Raw genomic sequence first — 17,336 nt, forward strand, 5'->3', positions numbered from 1 at the left:
TCCTTGCTTCAGGTGGCCAAGGAGCTCTTGCAGGAGATCTGTGAGCAGATGGGGGCAGGCGAACAGGAAGAGATACAGGAATTTGTTCTTTTTGCCATCAGGAGTGACAGCGATAATTTTGGCAAGTAGAGACTAGCATCTAGCTTCTTTCTTAAAGCAGTTTCTCCAACAGGGAGGACCATGGCTACTGTTTCAAACAGTTCCCCCATGCTTGCTGGTTCCCAGGAGGTTCCTCTTCAGCAGTTTCCCTCTGTACTAGGGTTAAGGGTTGTGGCTTATCAGGGTCTGTGTTTCTTGTTCCTGAGAGAGGTGTGTGTGTCTGTGTGGGTCCATGTCCCCTTGGAATGGCTGATGCTCAGAGTGGTAAGGGCAGGGTGCAATAGTGGTGTGCAGGAAGGGTCCTGTCCCAGGCCATGGAGCTCAGCCCACTGTCTCAGTACCAAGCGTGATGACCCTCTCTCTGCATAAACATGTAGATAAAATGGTGAGGCCGTTAAGATCGGAGGACTATCTTCATGATTACCTGCTGGAGGACAAGTTGGTCACTGTGACTTTACGCAGGCTCATCTGGAGGACACCTCTGCACTTTGAGAACAAAATTTATATGGATGTCCATTATGGACAGGTAAGCAACAAGGCCAGTGTGGACACCAGGAACCTTCCTAGCAAGGGCTCCCTAGCAGGGGCAGAGTTAGTGTACAGGCCAATGGGAATGTCCCAAGGGGGCTGAAGAAGCGGGAGGGCTTTGGCTGATCGGCTTTGTGTGCTGTTTCTGGGAATGGCTAATAACTGAAGCTATGGATGCAAGGAAGGCGGTGTGCCTGTAGCCCTAGCCTATGAGCTGTACTCAACCAGACATGGTTTGTGCAGTTCTGCATCCTCTTCCTGAGCTCAGAAAGCCTTTGCTTTTATGTTATCAGCCTGAGCTGGATGTGTTATCAGCAAGGCAGGATGTAGGTCTCTGCAGTCTGGCACTGCCCAGACATGCCTGAACTTTCTGGCAGGTTTAACAAAGGGCTCTTTCCTGTGCTGTCTCTCAGATCCTGTGGGATTACCTGAATGGGAGGATACTGTTGAGCCGTAGTAAAGAAATGGAGATGCAGGTGGGCATTTTGGCAGTGCTCCAGCACTGGGCCAAAGCAGAGCAGCAGAACTCTGCTTTCTCCAGGTACGTCTGTCTCAGGGTGGGTCTCTATCTCTAATAGCTGTTGGCACCACAGGGGTTAGGAGTAGGTGCCTGAAAGTACTTGCTGGATAATTAAGGAATGGACAGTTCTGGAGAACATAAGCTACTAATTAATGTCACTTAGTGACTGACTCCTGCCCATAATCAAGAAAGTTGACCTTCTGTCCACCCTTTTAATGCTGACAGTCTCTGATCCACATTTCCTTTTGTGAAACCTGAGCTGAGGTTCATGAGGGTGCCATGGGCATTTCTTTTGACTGCCATGTGTTTGCAAGCCCAAGAAGGAAGTGCATGAGCTTATAGTTGGGATGAATGCTCCTTTGTTCTTTCTCACAAGTGCCAGAGTTTTCAACTCTGGGCACCCAAAATCTGTAGTGAGATGCCTAATGGGAATAAAAATGTCCCTGGGTACTGGAAAGCTTCTGTCCTACAGCCCTGAGCTGTTATTTTCACACTCCTTCCTTCCTGTATCCTTGTGCACTTTGACTTGGAGTTGAGGTAATGTCTGCATCAGATCCCCTTACAGCACCAGCAGCAGGGTGTAATAGCATAACCCTGCTGGGCATTGGAGCTCTGCTCTGTGTAGTGCTTTGGATGAACAGGAGCAAGACAGGGTTAGAATAAGGTGGTGTTCAGCTGAGACTGTCTGTGAAAGAAACACCCTGTGGCTTTACTTCCATGCTACAGTCCTTGCTTGAAGAGCTCCTGTTGTCTCCAGAAAGGAGGGATTTCTCTGAGTTCACTACTCAGTGGTGCACAGCTGCCTTCTCTGTGGAAAATGGTGGTCTCACTGTCTCTGATGTTTCCTTCCACATTACCCAATTCAGATACGACATGTTGTCTCTTCCCCTCTCCCTCCACCCTTGCCCCCAGCCATGCAATTGAAAATTGTTGCCACATCCCCTCCTTCCTCTTAATTCCCCTGGTTGATCTTTTGATTTTAGCTGGGCAGGGGGTGAATTAGTATCTGCTTGTTGGCACAGGGAAGAGCTGAAGGAGTACACACCACAGACCCTGCAGTCCTCCATCAGACCCCAGGCTCTGCAGAACCATGTTGACATGCTGCTGAGAACCAGGCAGCCCCTCCAGCCAGTGGATGCAAAAATCGAGTTCATAGGTGAGGACACATCCAGATCTGCTTGAGTCGTCTGTCCTGAGCATGATGGAAGCTGCTCTGAAGGCACTTTTGAGACAGTTCGTGAGGTTGGCAAGGGTCCTTAGAGCCTGGAATGGGCCATGACATAGAACTCCCTGACAGCCTCCTCCTGCAGATTGGCACTTGTTCCCAAGCGTGGTGATCATGGTAGAAGTTCTACCTCTTTTGTAGAAGTCTACAGTAGATATTCAGAGCTCTGTACAAGTTGTGTTTTAATTGATACTCTGGCTGCACAGCTGTTTTCTGGTTGGAAAAGAATGGGACATCCATTCAGGCTGCTGAGAATTGAGTATCAGCTGCCTGGGAGGGAAGGAGAAGTTGTCAATCTTACTTTTCAATATAGAAAAGCTTGGGAATGCTTGCAGCTTTTGACCATCTTAGGTTGGTGCAGTAGATTGCTAGCTAGAAGCTGCTGCCTGAAAGCCACCTTTTGCTTTCTTACAGAGCATGTGATGAAACTGCCTTTCTTTGGCTACAACACCTACTTTGTAGAGAGAGTCAGTGATGACACAATCCCTGTGCCCTGTTTCTTTGGTGTGAATAAAGAGGAGATCATTGTGGTGGATGGCACCACCCAGGTATGCCAGACAATTCCTCCCTAGAGTCCAGAGCCCTGATGTCTGTCAGACGTTAACTCTGACTTTTAGAAGAACTTGCGCAGGAAGAGACTGTATTTACCTGCATCACAGCCACTCTAACAACAGCCCTAGCCCAAAGTAAGTGACAAGAGTGGTAGAACAGTTAGTACTGTCATGTGCTCTTTTGTAAGTGCAGTGACCATGCTAATAAGCACAGTCCACAGTAAAACTAAGTGTAGGTCACATTCCTGTTTGTCCCAATCTTGAGAGAGTTCTAGGGACATGCTGTCAGCAGGAGCCTGCCCTGTATTCTGTACACACTGCCCTGTACCCCAGTCCTTGTCTCAGCTTTCAATAAGCTCTTGAGGTGGATCCTCCTTGGTGAGAATCGGATGGTTTTATTTGTAAGGACTGCACCAGAGAGTGTTTTGTGGCTTTTCTCCTTACACAGGCGGTCTCCTGCGTCATTCCATTGAAAGAGCTGCAGAAGATGCGAACCCTGCGGCCTGTCTCTGATGGTGGGCTTCCTGGCATAGAACTGAACTATGGCTCAGCTGCCAACCCCAAGACTATGTGGATTGAACTGTCACAGGTGAGATCAGCCTGGACCTACAGCTTCCTCCTGGCAATTCAGAAATTGCCCTCCACTGCCCAGCTGAGCCTCTGCTAAGAGTTGGTACTACTGCTCTTTTCTGTCCCAGAGGTGGATGGGGGCACTGCATTTCCCAGGCCACAAAGCGCAGCTTTGTCCCAGCACGTACCTGATATTTAATTATGGAAAGTGATTTATGGGAATATTTAATTATGAGAAGCAGCCATTTCTGGGGCAGAGAATGACTGATACTGATTTGTGTTTTGACAGGCTAAAGAAATGTATCACACGATTGTTGTCATCCTGGATAAAACAGAGTTGCACCACTAGAGCCTAAGAGGAGGAGAATGACCAACCAAAACAGCACTGTTTTCTTTTCTTCAAGCTTGTTCAGTGCTTCCTGCCCTGTCTTCTGGAGAGGACTTTTCCAAAAGACATCCATGACCTCAGACAGCTACTTTCTAAGACTGCCGCCACAGTGTTTGTTGATGGACTGGACCATAATCTCTTCCCCTGTGACCTGCCATTCAGTCCCCAAGTACTCTTCCTTGAAGTGATGTATGCAGTGGCTAAACAAAGCACAAGACACCCTTTCCACACCATTGCTTTTTCATAGCCTGTTCCAGCACAGAGCAGCTGAACAGATGCAAGCAATTGCCTTCAAGCTATGTAGTGTGGGACTCCTTTAACTAATTAACATGAGAAAAGACTGATGCTTGCTAGAGATTTGTGTATCACAATGCACAGCTGAGGCTATGAAATGACTGCGCTGACTGCTGGTGTTTTCCATAGGCCAGCTTTTTCTCTGTATTGATATGCAAGAGGCCATATAGCAGGATTTGTGAAGCAGGAGCGTGTAGAAAGCATCTCAATTGCAAAGCAGATCAGTGTTAATATATAATTAACACATATGCTGGGGCACAGATTGAGCTGCAATGGTAAGAAAGTTTACTGTTAATTAATTTCTTCCTGACATAATTATATGCATATGTTTCCCTCTACTATAAAGAAGTCAGTCATGTCCATGCAGCTGTCATATTTAAATGATGGCTCCATACCCATGAAGAAAATGTATTCAAATGGAATTTGTATTACAGCAGAGTGTCCTGGGTTGTACAAAAATGCTTAACTTATTTTTATTGCTACAGCTATCCTACTGAACTGAAAAGTATCTGCACTTTAGGAGATTGCAATAAAATAATCACATAGAGATGTTTTGAAACTATGACATAACAGATACTGGTTTACATCTAACATGGGAAGATTGACCTGCAGGTGACTGGCAAAGCCTGAGGAAAAGGTTGTCACTGTTGGCTAGGAAGGGGATAGAGCTGACGGTGCTCAATGCAAGCCATAACGCACAGCTAGCTTCTTGCTAGAGAGCTGATGCTAGCAGTAACTACAGCATCTTCCCTGTCAGGAACTTCCCTTTGACTGCTGCTTGCTGTGGCCTGTGAGGTCTTAGCTGAAGCATGTTCCACCCTTCCCCTTCAGAAGTGCTACTGCAAGGCTAGGCAAAGCACCACAGCAACATGAAAGAAAGGAAGAGAAAAAATATCTAAAGATTAACTTATCCTTATTCCCCTTCTCTTTGAGCTTTTGCTGCCTTACATAGAAGCACAACTCATCTGGTTAGAAATGCCCCACACTCTGATAAAGCACTTTTTGTCACACAAATCTGCTCACAGATTTACAAGATAAACAAAGCATTTCTGAGAAGTTCACCCAGGCAGCAGCTGAACTCTATAAGCGCTCAACTCTGGAGAGATAGTAACCCCACTTAAGTGGCTGATGAAACAGGATTTTTAATGGGAAGGTAAAATAGAAGCCAGCAGGCAACAGCTGAAAAGTACTTGTTGTGTAAAAAGCTTCCTGTAAAGCCCTTTGTCCTCCAGTGAGCAGAGCAAGCTGAAGGCGAAAGTGACTTTTGAGTTAAACATTTCCAGGTTCTCCTTCTGGTTCTAGCTGGAGAAGTCCTGCAGCTATAAAGGGTTGGAGGTGTCTGCTGGCACATGTTTCCCATCCATCCCATCCTGGGCTTGCATTTATTAGCTGTCTGTTCAGATAAGAAATGAGCTTTCATGTCTATGTTCATAGTGTTGGAGTTTTAAAAGTATCTTAGACCAGTCTGTATGACTGAGTGGTAAGAAAAAGCTTCCAGGAAGAGTCCACAGCAGCTATAACATTGTTTTATTGTCAGTTCCGCACATACATTTCAGTACATTTAAAAAAAAATACATTTGTTGAGTACAGTGATCCAAAAGCCTGTTTGATGGCCTCTCAGGCTGCAGATTCCTCTAGCAGCGCTAGTGCCGGAGGCCACCAGCCTCTGTAGGCATGGAAAAAAGGCAGAACCCAACAAAAACCCAACAGAAAGGACTTGTGCCAGGGAATCAGGTTATTTCAAGCCCACTGATACCCTAAGGTTCAGGTCCTTATACAAATATAGCAGCAGAGGCACCACAGTGTGAATTTGAGGGCCACAGCAGTACCTTAACCAGTTGTAACAGCAACATTGCCCTCTGTATTGCAGACTGTGGGTGAGGCACAGGGAGCAAATATGGCTTTAGGGGTTACAAGCAAATGCTGGAAAAGTGTTGGCAACCTTGATGCCACTATTGGAGAGGTTAATACTGAAAGAGCATCACTGCTTAAGTTAAAGGGCAGACAGAACTAGACAAAGTAAAAAAAAAAAGTTTAGATTAAAAGAAAAAGAATCCAAGTTTCTCCACCTTCAGAAAGTAGGCATTGCTTGCATGGTAAAAACAAAACACTCCCCTCTTGTCCTTCAAGGGAAAACGTTCCATCCAGGAACGTAACCATCAAGTTCATCATTGGCAGCCCTGAGCAAAGCATGTGAACTTGTAGCATAAGGCTTCTACTGGTAACATTGAAATAAGAACTAAGAGATGGGGGAGCAAGGGGAGGAGCTATCTAGGAAGCGAGATGCAATCCCAAAGCAGAGTCCCCACTGGAAAGTCTGAGCCCTTCCCAGATTGCTGCAGGGAGTAGAGGTTGGAGACACTGCAGAACATCTGAGGCAGCAGCCCCTAAACTACACAGCAGATGCAGACTTCACACCTCTTGGCAAGAGGTATTAGAGGGCTTGAGTGCCCTAGTTATTGGAGAAACTCTCCATAAGTTCCCAGAAACTCGTTTCCTGGAAGTGCATGTCACTAAGGTCAGAAGTGAGCAAAAATGCAGTGGAAAAAGAAAGCTCACTTCTACGGTTTCATGAAACCCTCCATGGCTGAGTTCTTCAGGATACCCTGGTCCCACTGCTGGAGGAAGGAAGACAGCCAACATGATGCAAGGATCATCTCTCTGAGCTCTGCAGCTCCTGCCAGTCTGTCTCACTCTCACACCTGACCCTTGTTTTGAAAAACTCCTTGATGAGTCTCTGTGCTTCCTCCTTCACTGCAAGAGAGGAAGTACCACCTTTGAGATGATACTTAAGACATCTACCCCCTCTAAAGACATCAATCCATTTAGCATCAAAAGAACCCAAGATTCTTGGTGCTCTCCCCAGCTATCAACTCACCAGTCTTGCGCGCAGGGTTCTGCTCTTCAGTCAGTAAGTGAGACAGGTGCCGAGCAAAGCCCTTAAACAGATCCTGCAGAATTGGGGAAGATAAAGCACAGAAAGCAGACATTGGTTACATCACCAGACTGTTTCCACATTCGTCTTGCCCTTAGCACAGGCTGGCTGTAGCACAAACTATTCACAGATTTAGACTACAGGAGTGTTGCAAACCTGCAAATGCACCTGACCCTGCAGTGCTGGAGAAGCACATGCACACACATCCTGCCTTGCAGAACACATCAAGTAAACTACACCAGAATTGAACCTAATCTGTTGCCACCTCACAGGTGTGAGTTCTTAAAAACGTGCCAGAGTTTAGTGTGAAAATATGAACAATCACAAACAAGCATAAAACCAACATGATACCACTCTAAAACACACACAAACCCTTTCTTGGGAGAGCTGAGTTGTTGCACCTAGAGTCACTAAAACAGCACATACCAAGATGTGACCTGGAAGTGAAATGTGGTAACCAGATCATCTTCCCCTTCTTAAAGCCCCAGCTCACTAGGGAGGTGCAGTCTCCTTCTGCTAAAGAGGGTCTTGAGTTGTACCCTACCTTGGAAGCAAATCTGCCACCCTTGTAGAATGGTGTCAAATATTTGACAACGATGTCTGCTGTCTCTTTGAGGGACATGCCTTTGGTCACTGGCTGTACAGTCTTGCTGGTTCCTTCTTTATCACACTGTGATAAGTTTGGATCAAAAGTCACCTTCTTCTTTGTTGGACCAACACTTTTGCTTTCTGGCAGGGACAGAATAGAAGATTTTGCCACTGTCCGTAGCCGCTTTATTGCGGGACTTTCCATATCCTAGAGATGGGACAGAAGAAAACCAAAACCACCAATTCCTGTGGCAGCATTACACTTCCAAGCAGCCACTTCCTTCTGAGAACACGAATCTTTGCAGCATCCTGTAGGCTCTCCCTATAGTGAATACTATGCAGGAATCTATGTAACCCATTGTGCTGCGCAGACATAATACACTGTTTGCCACACAAAGGGACTTTAAGAAAAACCCTTTAACACTACCACATTTAGAATTACCCTGTGCTCTTATTAGGGCAGCTAATTGCTAGACCCTGTCCTATACAGGAAAAACTGACAGGAAAAGATTTCCCAGGATGTCTGCTGAGAATACACCCCTCAGGAAGAATCAACCACTTCAGGAGTGCCACACTCCTGTTCAATTTGAAAGAGCAAGGAGAAGACTGCACTGTTCAGTAGAGACAGCTACCAGGCAGTCTCGGATGCCAAATGCAGAACCAGAGACTGAATGGCAAGGAAGGCTGTGAGCATGGTTCGCTTCTGAGTGGTCCTGTGTGTCATTGGCCTGTGGTTGTTCCCTCAACTCGAGAAAGCAGCTTGCTAATTATAGTTAGTTACAGATCTAGAGGGGGTGGAGAGATTCCAGGCAAGTCATCAGCAAGGGTACAGTCACATGGGTTGCAGAGAAGAGGAAACAGCAGAGTGGAGAGGAAGCTTTCCACTGCAGTCTGAGTTGCTGGCACTGGCCCAGTGGGCGGCAGGGGGACACCAGGAGTGCAATGCAACTATGATTCTCCTCTCTGCTGCAATTGCAGCTGGGCCCTCCCCAGATAAATAACACTATCAGGTGGAGTTCAGACCGGGAGCATCACTTCCAGAGAGAAACTTAGAACAAGATGAACAGCAAAAATATAAAGGAAATCAGCATCCACTAAAGTCTTACCTCCTCTGATCCTGGTCGCTTCCCACTCTCACCTTCCCCAACAACCGTTAGCTCAGTTTCTGTGACATTTTCAGCAACGCTAGCAGGAAGAGTGGAGAGAAGGCCAATTTTAATCATTCCACAGTGAAGATATTACTGCATTCACTGTCAGTGGACATGAGACCCTCCATGGTAAAGCAAGAGTCTCCCTCACCAGCCTAGAGATCTAATACAGATTCCCAGTTTCCAGGACAAGGCTGGTAGAGCTCCGCAGCTCTGCAGGGCAACACAGGGAGCAGAGAGGTAGAGATTTTACCTGGATGTTACATCAATTTCTTCCTGAAGGAGTTCAGATTCAGAAGCCTGCTGGGTCTTAAAATCCTCCTCTCTCTCAGTCTGTGTTATTTCTGCCTCTTCCAGTTCTTCTTTCTCTGCCTGGGACTGTCCAGTCACATCTTCTCCAGAGACACCTTTGTTTTCCTGAGGTATTGGCTTCTCTTGACACATGCTTTGAGAAGAAACCTGAGGTAGTGTGCTTGCAGAACAGCCATCTTCTTTTGCTGAGCTGCAACTTTTGGCTTTAGACCCACCTTTGGGGAGGGAGAAGAATTTGGAAATATCCTGTGATTCTTTTTTAGCTGCTTCTGCGAGTTTTTGCTGCTTCTTGCTAGGTTTGGACTTCTTAGTAGGGCTCTCCCAAAGGGCAGCTTTTGTGTCTGGACTGGGTTGCTCTCCCTTCTTTTCAGGAAGGAGTACTTCTACCCCAGCACTCTCAGACATTGCTTTTGTTCCTATTTCTTTCTTCTGGAGAACAGTGTTTCTGGTGTCCAGTTCCAGACTGCAGCTGCTGTTGTCTTGCCCATTTGGACAATCTACTTCTTTTTTGACAGACTTTACATCGCTCTCCTCCTGGATCTTCAGCAGTTCTGAAGCTGTGTGAAACAAGCTGGATTTCTTTGGAAATCCTGCTCCCACACGCTTGGGTTTGAACTAGGGAGAAAGGGAGAAGAAGGAATTTTGGATATGAGAGCATTAGGGAAGCCCTGACAGCATGTGCAGAACCCTGAAAGGAGCTAAGTTTCTGTATACTATGCACTAGTGTGTACAGCCGTAAGCTGCAGAAGGCTCTAAAACTGACTTATCATCACATTCATCAACTGAGACATCAGGGAAATGGATTAGGTTAAAGTCATAGGCCTGCAGTAAGGAAACAGACGGCATCCTTGGTTAGAGCAAGATGAAGAAAGCTTACTTAATGTATGGCCTGCACATAGATTATATTCACTAATAGGAACCAGCATGACTAGTTGATCTCACTCCAAAAACAAAGGACAAACAGGGAAAACAATTACAATAGAAATATACAGCTATGGCCACAGAAAGGACTTAAAATAAAAATATAAAAAAGCAGATAGACAAAGCACACCATTGCCTCCTTGTCTATCCCATCTGTACTCACTCACCGAGTAAACCTGGCATGCAGGGAGGAAGTCTGCTTCTGCTGGAGACCCAGATTTTGTTTCCAAGCTGCTGCTGCCACCAGTTCCAGACCCAAAGACTGAGAACAACTCTCCTTGTTTTGAGGCTTTGTTGATTTCTGCTACCTGAAAAGAGAACAGAAATATTCTCTAGTGGCCAGAAATCTTTATGCATTCCCACCTTTGTGCATACTAAAAGCCATAGTGGCAAAACAAATGTCTCCCCTGAAGAGACACCTATCTCAAGAACAGAAACATCTTCAGAGAGACTTATGGCAACCAGCTAACCTAAACCAAGGCTTCTCTATGGTCAGCAACAGTCTGAGGAACTCCATGTTCCCTTTATCGCTAGACCTAGAAGACATCTGGATAAGCTTGTGCTGGTACGTAGGTTTCCAGAGCCTGTAAAGCCAACAAAGATGTGAAACCAACGTGATTCTGGGCCCTCATGGAAACAAAATCAAGAAGAAAGATTTAGAAGACATCCAAGGCAAAGCAGAGCTGCTCCTTCATCTTTCTGACACAAACTCTACCCTATTTCCCCTCGAGCTGAGGCCACACCATCTTCAAGGGAACAACAGCAGACATATGGCCCTACCTTCTTTAGCACAGTTGCCTTGTATGAGTTAGCCATTTTACTGGTTCGGAAAGCTTCATACTCCAGCTCCACAGCACAGGCATGAGGGTCTGACCTGTAACACAGGCTGGGGTGATTTCTGGCAAGACATACTTCTCTATCTGCAAAGGGAACACTAATGCTTAAGCATCTCCCAGAAAGAACAAAATTCACTCCCTCTGGTGCAAGAATAAGTGATAACTTCCAATTAAGTCCTAAGGGATGCAGAGTGAGTTGCTGGAGAATGGAAAGGGTGGTGAAAACAGTTTTAAATCAAAGTCCTCTTGTCCAGTTTCTCAGTTTGAGAAGTACACTATCCCCATCCTGTGGGTCAGGGAAGAATTGCGACTCCTAGGATCGAGCTGATTTAGCAGAATCAGACATAAGAGTCCTCCTATCTGATCCTGAACATCACTACAAGAAGGATGCTGTTAAGTGAAACTACATCCTTGGACCAAATAACTTAAAAAGGCACTCCCTGAGAGTAGTAATGGTGCTCAGCGAAGGGTAGGCCCTGTGTTAAGGGACTCAATATGCTACCCCTTTTCTCTCATCTCATACCCTTTTCCTCCTGCTGGAACCTTTTGATTGGTGCTCAAAGCTTCTTCCAGCATCTTCAAGCAGTGTTCCCGTCCCTAGGAAACATGGGATACTCAGACATGCTCTACAGAAGTTATAGTGCCCCTTGGACTTCCATCCCTGAAGGAGTAAGAACAGGGCAAGCAGAATCTTTGTTGTTCTTTGCAAGTCAACAAGACAACATTAACCAGCCTTTCTTACCTTCACTGTGAGCTTAGAGATTCTCCTGCTGAAGGCATCCTTCAAGGGACAGTCTGCACCTACCACAGAAGAGGCAATTTGGAAAAGGCGTCATAGCAGGGCTAGGGCTGATGGAGAACATCTCAACTGTCAGGAGGGTGCCAGTCCAGTACTGCTTGGCACGTTCCTCCCTGCACAGTTACCCCAAAGACCACTACAGGTCACCCTTTTTACCTGGAGAAGCTACAAACACCAAAAGAGTAGGCAGAAGCCAAAGTGAGATTTTTCTCCCTGTATGAGAACGTCTACTTTGCTAGTTTATGACTAACAGCTTTCCAAAACCTCCCCATCTCAGGAAACCCTTTTTCAAGGAATCACAGCTCTTAGGAAACTCAACTCTTTTCCACTCCCCACAATACCAACCAAAAAAAAAAAAGAGGCTGAATAGAGTAACATGAACTACCAGGTATTCTTTTACAATAGTGTAAGAACTGTGTTGCTAGACAGGGCCTCAAGTAGCACGGTTACAAATGGCAAAATTTTTCAGCAGTTTCCTTATAGCCCAGTTGAACACTGCTGCATAACCACTGCAGAAATAGCCTACAAAGCCAGGTTAGACAGAGTTTTCATTCTCTCTTGCTTATTTGGAAAAGCTGTTCAGAAAGATGCATTCCATACCTTCACCCCAACCAAAGCTAAGCCCTGATCCATCTCCTCCAGCCAAGCTTTCACAGCCAAAAGCCTAACCTCTGTGCCTAGGGATTGATACCTCCAGTGTTGATGCTATACAAATTACACACAGCTGCAAAACACAAGACTTTCTTCTCCCAAAGAAAACCACTATAAATCAAAGAAGATATTTACTTGGAGGAACAAAATCATCCTTTTCTGTTTCTTTGCCCTGGAAGAAAACAAAGATCAGTCAAACATTTCCATTCCTGCAACACACATGCAGGTCTAGAAGCACAAAAGACACATTTTATACCCCTGCTCCAGGGAAAATTAATGCTGAAGTTACAAAGGTACTGAAAAGGCACCAAAATGGGAGAAAGAAGACAAAGAATGAAAATCAAAGCCAAAAGTTCACCTTTGCTATAGGAATATGCAAGAGAAGCTGAATGGGGAAATCTGTTTTTACTAATATCAGAGGTATTAAAGACAACAGGATCCTCTTGATTAGCACTGGAGAGAAGTCAGTACATGAGTAAGCTGCATTTCTTTGTATTATAGGACTGACCCAGAATATGGAGAACATAGTGAAAGCAGAGGTACAAAAAGTAAAAAAACAGAACAAGCGACAGCAAGATGCAATAATTTACTTTCATTAGTGCCAGAAAGCCTTTATGTCTGTAGGACAAGCTCACAGCAAACAATCTGTGAATCTCTTACAAAGGGATACCAACTCACTTTGCGCAGACTCATCTGCTTTTTGTAGAAGTTGTTCCACTCCCGTTTCCGATTCTCTTCATTGGCTTCATCTCCATTCCCACTGCTTTCTTCGTCATACCTGGATAAGGCAGGAAAACAAGAGGAACAAACATTTCTGTAGCTGCAGCATTGACTGGGGGACAGGCTTTGGAAAGCCTAGGTCATCCCAGTATTTACAAAAGATGATGTATTTCACATCCCTTCTGAACAACTCTTAGCTTTTAGTTTCACTACCATCCCTCAACCTGGACAGCAGTTAATGGATTTGTGAATCGCATGAACTAGTAAGCAGTGGCATGAACTAGTAGCACATAACTACTGCTCTGAGAATGGAGGGCTGCGTTTCAGAAGCTCTGCCAGATTCTCCCATGGGGTTGAGGAGTCACTGCATTGTGTCATGTACCACGTCTGTCAGTCACTACTGCCCTTGGAGCAGAGATGGCAGAAAGGGCAAAGCATCCATTCCTCAGCCTCAGTTGTTCACAGACTGTTGTATTAAATGAAATCTCCATCACTAATACACTGAAATGCAGCAGCTGATTCTCACCAGATGTAGCCCAACAGTTTACTCCCTTCCACAGCTGTCACAGCCAAAACTTACAGGTATCACAAATCAGAGCTTTAAGGCTGTTGACTATTACAACTTCCAAGGCAAAGCTACAATCAAGTCATGGAGACATTCAATAAATCAAGTGGCAAACACTGTGCTGTACAACAGCATTGGCCGTGTCTTCTCAGGTCCTGAGATCAAACATGGGCTTAGGTCACAAGTATACCAGTTTCCTCTGACTCAGCTGGACTTGCCTGAAGAACAAAGCTACCAGTCTCAAGCTGTTTAAGGTAAAGCAGAAGGCTAGGCCAGCTGACAGCGCTGTGCATCCTGGCAGAGCTTCACAGGCAGTGCAGGCAGCAAAACTTGCATCCTGAGAGAGCTGCACAATCACCGCAACTCAGCCAGAGAACAAGGAGGAAGAGAAGTTGTCATCTCCATACTGCCAAGCATTTTACAGAATTAATCATGTTTCCCACTGCACATCTTCATTTTGCTGTCAGCCTGATAAGGAAACACTAAAATTTAGCAATCCGCAGAAGAAGCTGACACTGGCATTCCATTACATCCTCAGTGATGACTTAAGTCCTGTCAGTGGCCCCCAGCCTGCTGGCCCACAGACAGCCATATTAAGTCAGGAATGAACTCTGGGCCATGTCATACTTTGTCGTCATGTCGGTCTCAGTTTAAACATTTTTGATTCTTGTGACTGTGAACGGGCTGAGCCCACTTACCACTTTCAAAAAATTTCAGGCTAGTTTCTTGAACCAATTACATTCTGAAGGGCAATTCTTAGGTCAGTCAAAACGGCTTTTGGCTCTCTGGGACGTGAATGTGATCAAGGCTGCCAAAGTGTGTGGAAAATGAAATTCCAGCTCCTGCTGCCAGGAAGTTACAGGAAAATACCACCACACAGAAACATGTGCTGTAAATAGGAGTGGCTGGGCCTGCAGCTGGGAGATGCTTTCTTCTCTGATAGCCCCTATGAACTGAGTTTGAGCTACCAAGTACAGACCTGCTAAAACCTCTGCAACCTCTCCTTCCGCCTTCGTACAGCTCTGGGTCATAGCTATCCCAGGAGGAACCTGTGGGCCCAATGCAGGTTTTGCTCCAGCTGTTGCTGCAGCGCTCCAGTGACTCCAGTTGTCTTTTCACTGCCCCTGGGTTCTTGCAGTAATCACAGCACTTGTTACAAGGTGGGGTGACATCGCCAAAGTACTTTGCTATGGCAGCATGGCGACATCTAGAAAACAAAAGGGAAAATGATCTGGTAATTATTTTTATTGGCAAGAACTCCACCCTCCAAATGCAAGGTGTCTTTTGATAAAGACTTGAGTCTTTTTTTGCAGGGAATGCCTATTCCAGCAGGAATCACAGCGATTAAGCCCTGGAGCAGAACTAGGGTTCTGTTCCTGGCACCTTGATTAAGGTCTCTCTGCCTCCACTTCCCCACATGCAAAACAAACAGTGGTGTCAATCTCTTCTGCCAAATACTTTCAGATCTTTGAGATCTGCAAAAGGCAAGGTGGATGAAATATGCAGTTATTAATTCAGCACCATTGGCCAAATATATTCAATGTCCAATCAGAATGGCTCTAGGATAAATATGTAAAGAGGTCCTGTTGATCCCTACACCTCAGAGTTCAGAGTATGTCTATATATTTCACATTGGAGAGCTTCTAATTTTATTGTTTGTGGTTTGAAGGTGAAGAAATCTACATTTGAAGAAACAAGAATGTAAATTAAGTCACAGAAATACAGTCCAGACTGAGGTCACAGGGGAGCCCTATTCAGATAATACAGCCCGGGTCTCGATCTGCTAACACATGCTTTAGATCAGCAGCCAAAGTTTGGGTAGAGTCCTACATCCATGAAAACCAGTCCATTTGCTCATACAGTATTGCACAACCAGTTCTACCAGTCTTAGCAAACTAGCCATGTGAAGATGATTAGATTCTTCCAGGAAACTTTAAAAGATTTCTGGCAGACATCAGTGCTTTTGGATATGTAAAAAAGAGTTTAGTGACAAAGATATGCTCATTAGCAATACAGGCAGGAAGTAATTTCTCTTCTAGAACACTCCCTAACTTAAACCAGCAAAGACACTGATTTTGCTAGAGAAAGAAGAACCAGGTGGTTACTTTTTTCTTCTTTTTTTTTTTTTTTTTTTTTTAAGAAAGCAGGCAGAATTTAGAGGAGCTTTTTAAAACCTGGGTTTCACAGCAGAGGTGGCCAGTTGTCTCTTAATCAAAATGCTGATACCAGATACACAGAAACACTTCATCAGGCATTTAGAGATCAAATCCTGCAGCCAAGCAGCAACAAAAGTTATTTTAGAAGAGAATTATTTCACTGCAAGGAGGAACAAAGTGGAGATTTTGCTTCTCTACCAAGGAGCGCCCTAGTTGGCTTACCAACTTTATCTGCAAAAAGTGGGTCAGAGAGGGGAAAAGTAAGAGAGTGAGCACTTCATTTATTCTTATTATAAACCCTTTAAGGCATGTCTGAACTTGCGAGAGATCTACCAAACACAGTTTGCTTAACTTGTGTGCGTGCATGTGTGTGTCTGGGGGGAACATAACTGTATGTCTACCAAAGCATCACAAACCCTGCAAAGGTCTACAGCAGTAGCTGGCTCACTCATTCCCACGGCCTGGGAGGTTAATTTACCAAGCAGAAGAGCGAGTGAAGCAGCAAAGCAGCAGGTTACAGACTACTGTCGCCACAGCAAAAGAAATGTGTGTGCTGAAGCGCGAAGGACCTGGCCCTGCTCAGGTAAGGAGGGCTGCAACAGCGTGATGTTGCACCGCATGGTCTAGGGCACTGAAAGCCTAGAGAGGGCTACTACAAAGCTGGCTTTATATCCCCCTGCAGAGCTGCACTGACTCACTCTCGTCTTGCACTCAAAGAGCTCCTTTCACATGGGGGGACCGGGATGGGGACAACACATTCGATCCCCTTGTCCTGCCTTTCCAAAAGAACTACTGGTGCTGTCTGTCCTGCCAATGCAACGTGACTATAGAAATGTCAGCAAGCTGCAAGTCAGCTTTTTGTTTCCCCAAAAGAAAACAGGCAGGCATTCTCATTAGTCCGTGTCTCTTTCTTTCACACGCACTGATCTGTATTAGAGTTAACCCAGGCATACAGTAATGGTCAAGCCCCTCTCCTCACTCCCTACAGCCTACTCACCAGGCTTATGCTGGGGAGGGACAACCACACACACCTCTGTCCCTTAATACAAACAAAAGAGATGCCCCAAGGGAGGGCTTTGGTGGAAGCAGAGATCTGCTCTGAAGTCACTGGAATTTAGACTTCTAGTTTCTAACCCATCAGGCTTGTACAGCCAAGCCCTTTCCATCCAGCCTCCTGTAACTGCATCTTCCTGCAGAATTACCCAAATCGGGACCACAGCCCCACTTTAGCCAACAGTGCTCATAAGTTGGGTCATAACGGAAATTCAGTTACAGAAATAAGATTGCAGTCCTATAATGAAAGTCAAAAGGCCAAAACCAGAGTTACCAATAGGGATTTTGGGTGTAACCACTGGATTAATGCTTAACTGAACACAAGAGGTCCTGAAACACAGTTGGGGTTATGCATTAACATGTGGTGGGAAAACTTCCTGAGTCACCCGAGCACCTGACTAATACCTACAAGATGGAGAGCCGATTTACATAAATTAATGGTAGTTTGTATTATTATACATATCCTAAAATTATTTC

General features: G+C 45.3%; 2 protein-coding genes across 4 annotated transcripts in view; one reads left to right on the forward strand and one right to left on the reverse strand.

Annotated features, from left to right (window-relative positions):
• The window catches only part of MYO15B (myosin XVB), a 42,827-nt gene extending 38,073 nt beyond the window's left edge, over positions 1 to 4,754 (forward strand). Inside the window, exons 57-63 of the mRNA XM_052808911.1 lie at positions 13 to 121; positions 477 to 625; positions 1,041 to 1,168; positions 2,170 to 2,303; positions 2,787 to 2,920; positions 3,372 to 3,512; positions 3,783 to 4,754. Of these exons, the coding sequence (XP_052664871.1) occupies positions 13 to 121; positions 477 to 625; positions 1,041 to 1,168; positions 2,170 to 2,303; positions 2,787 to 2,920; positions 3,372 to 3,512; positions 3,783 to 3,842 (855 nt within the window). The 3' untranslated portion in view covers positions 3,843 to 4,754. The remainder of the gene's footprint in view (positions 1 to 12; positions 122 to 476; positions 626 to 1,040; positions 1,169 to 2,169; positions 2,304 to 2,786; positions 2,921 to 3,371; positions 3,513 to 3,782) is intronic.
• Positions 4,755 to 5,685: 931 nt separating this feature from the next.
• Positions 5,686 to 17,336, reverse strand: part of RECQL5 (RecQ like helicase 5) — a 39,694-nt gene continuing 28,043 nt past the window's right edge. For all 3 annotated transcript variants that reach the window (XM_052809115.1, XM_052809112.1, XM_052809113.1), the window contains 12 exons: positions 14,630 to 14,857; positions 13,044 to 13,143; positions 12,501 to 12,537; positions 11,658 to 11,716; positions 11,439 to 11,512; positions 10,860 to 10,953; positions 10,247 to 10,387; positions 9,100 to 9,773; positions 8,805 to 8,883; positions 7,655 to 7,906; positions 7,054 to 7,126; positions 5,686 to 6,950 (listed from right to left, as the gene is read on the reverse strand). In XM_052809115.1, the coding sequence (XP_052665075.1) occupies positions 6,829 to 6,950; positions 7,054 to 7,126; positions 7,655 to 7,906; positions 8,805 to 8,883; positions 9,100 to 9,773; positions 10,247 to 10,387; positions 10,860 to 10,953; positions 11,439 to 11,512; positions 11,658 to 11,716; positions 12,501 to 12,537; positions 13,044 to 13,143; positions 14,630 to 14,857 (1,933 nt within the window). In that variant the 3' untranslated portion in view covers positions 5,686 to 6,828. The remainder of the gene's footprint in view (positions 6,951 to 7,053; positions 7,127 to 7,654; positions 7,907 to 8,804; positions 8,884 to 9,099; positions 9,774 to 10,246; positions 10,388 to 10,859; positions 10,954 to 11,438; positions 11,513 to 11,657; positions 11,717 to 12,500; positions 12,538 to 13,043; positions 13,144 to 14,629; positions 14,858 to 17,336) is intronic.

This window comes from Harpia harpyja, chromosome 14, assembly GCF_026419915.1.
Source record: "Harpia harpyja isolate bHarHar1 chromosome 14, bHarHar1 primary haplotype, whole genome shotgun sequence".
Lineage (NCBI taxonomy): Eukaryota > Metazoa > Chordata > Aves > Accipitriformes > Accipitridae > Harpia > Harpia harpyja.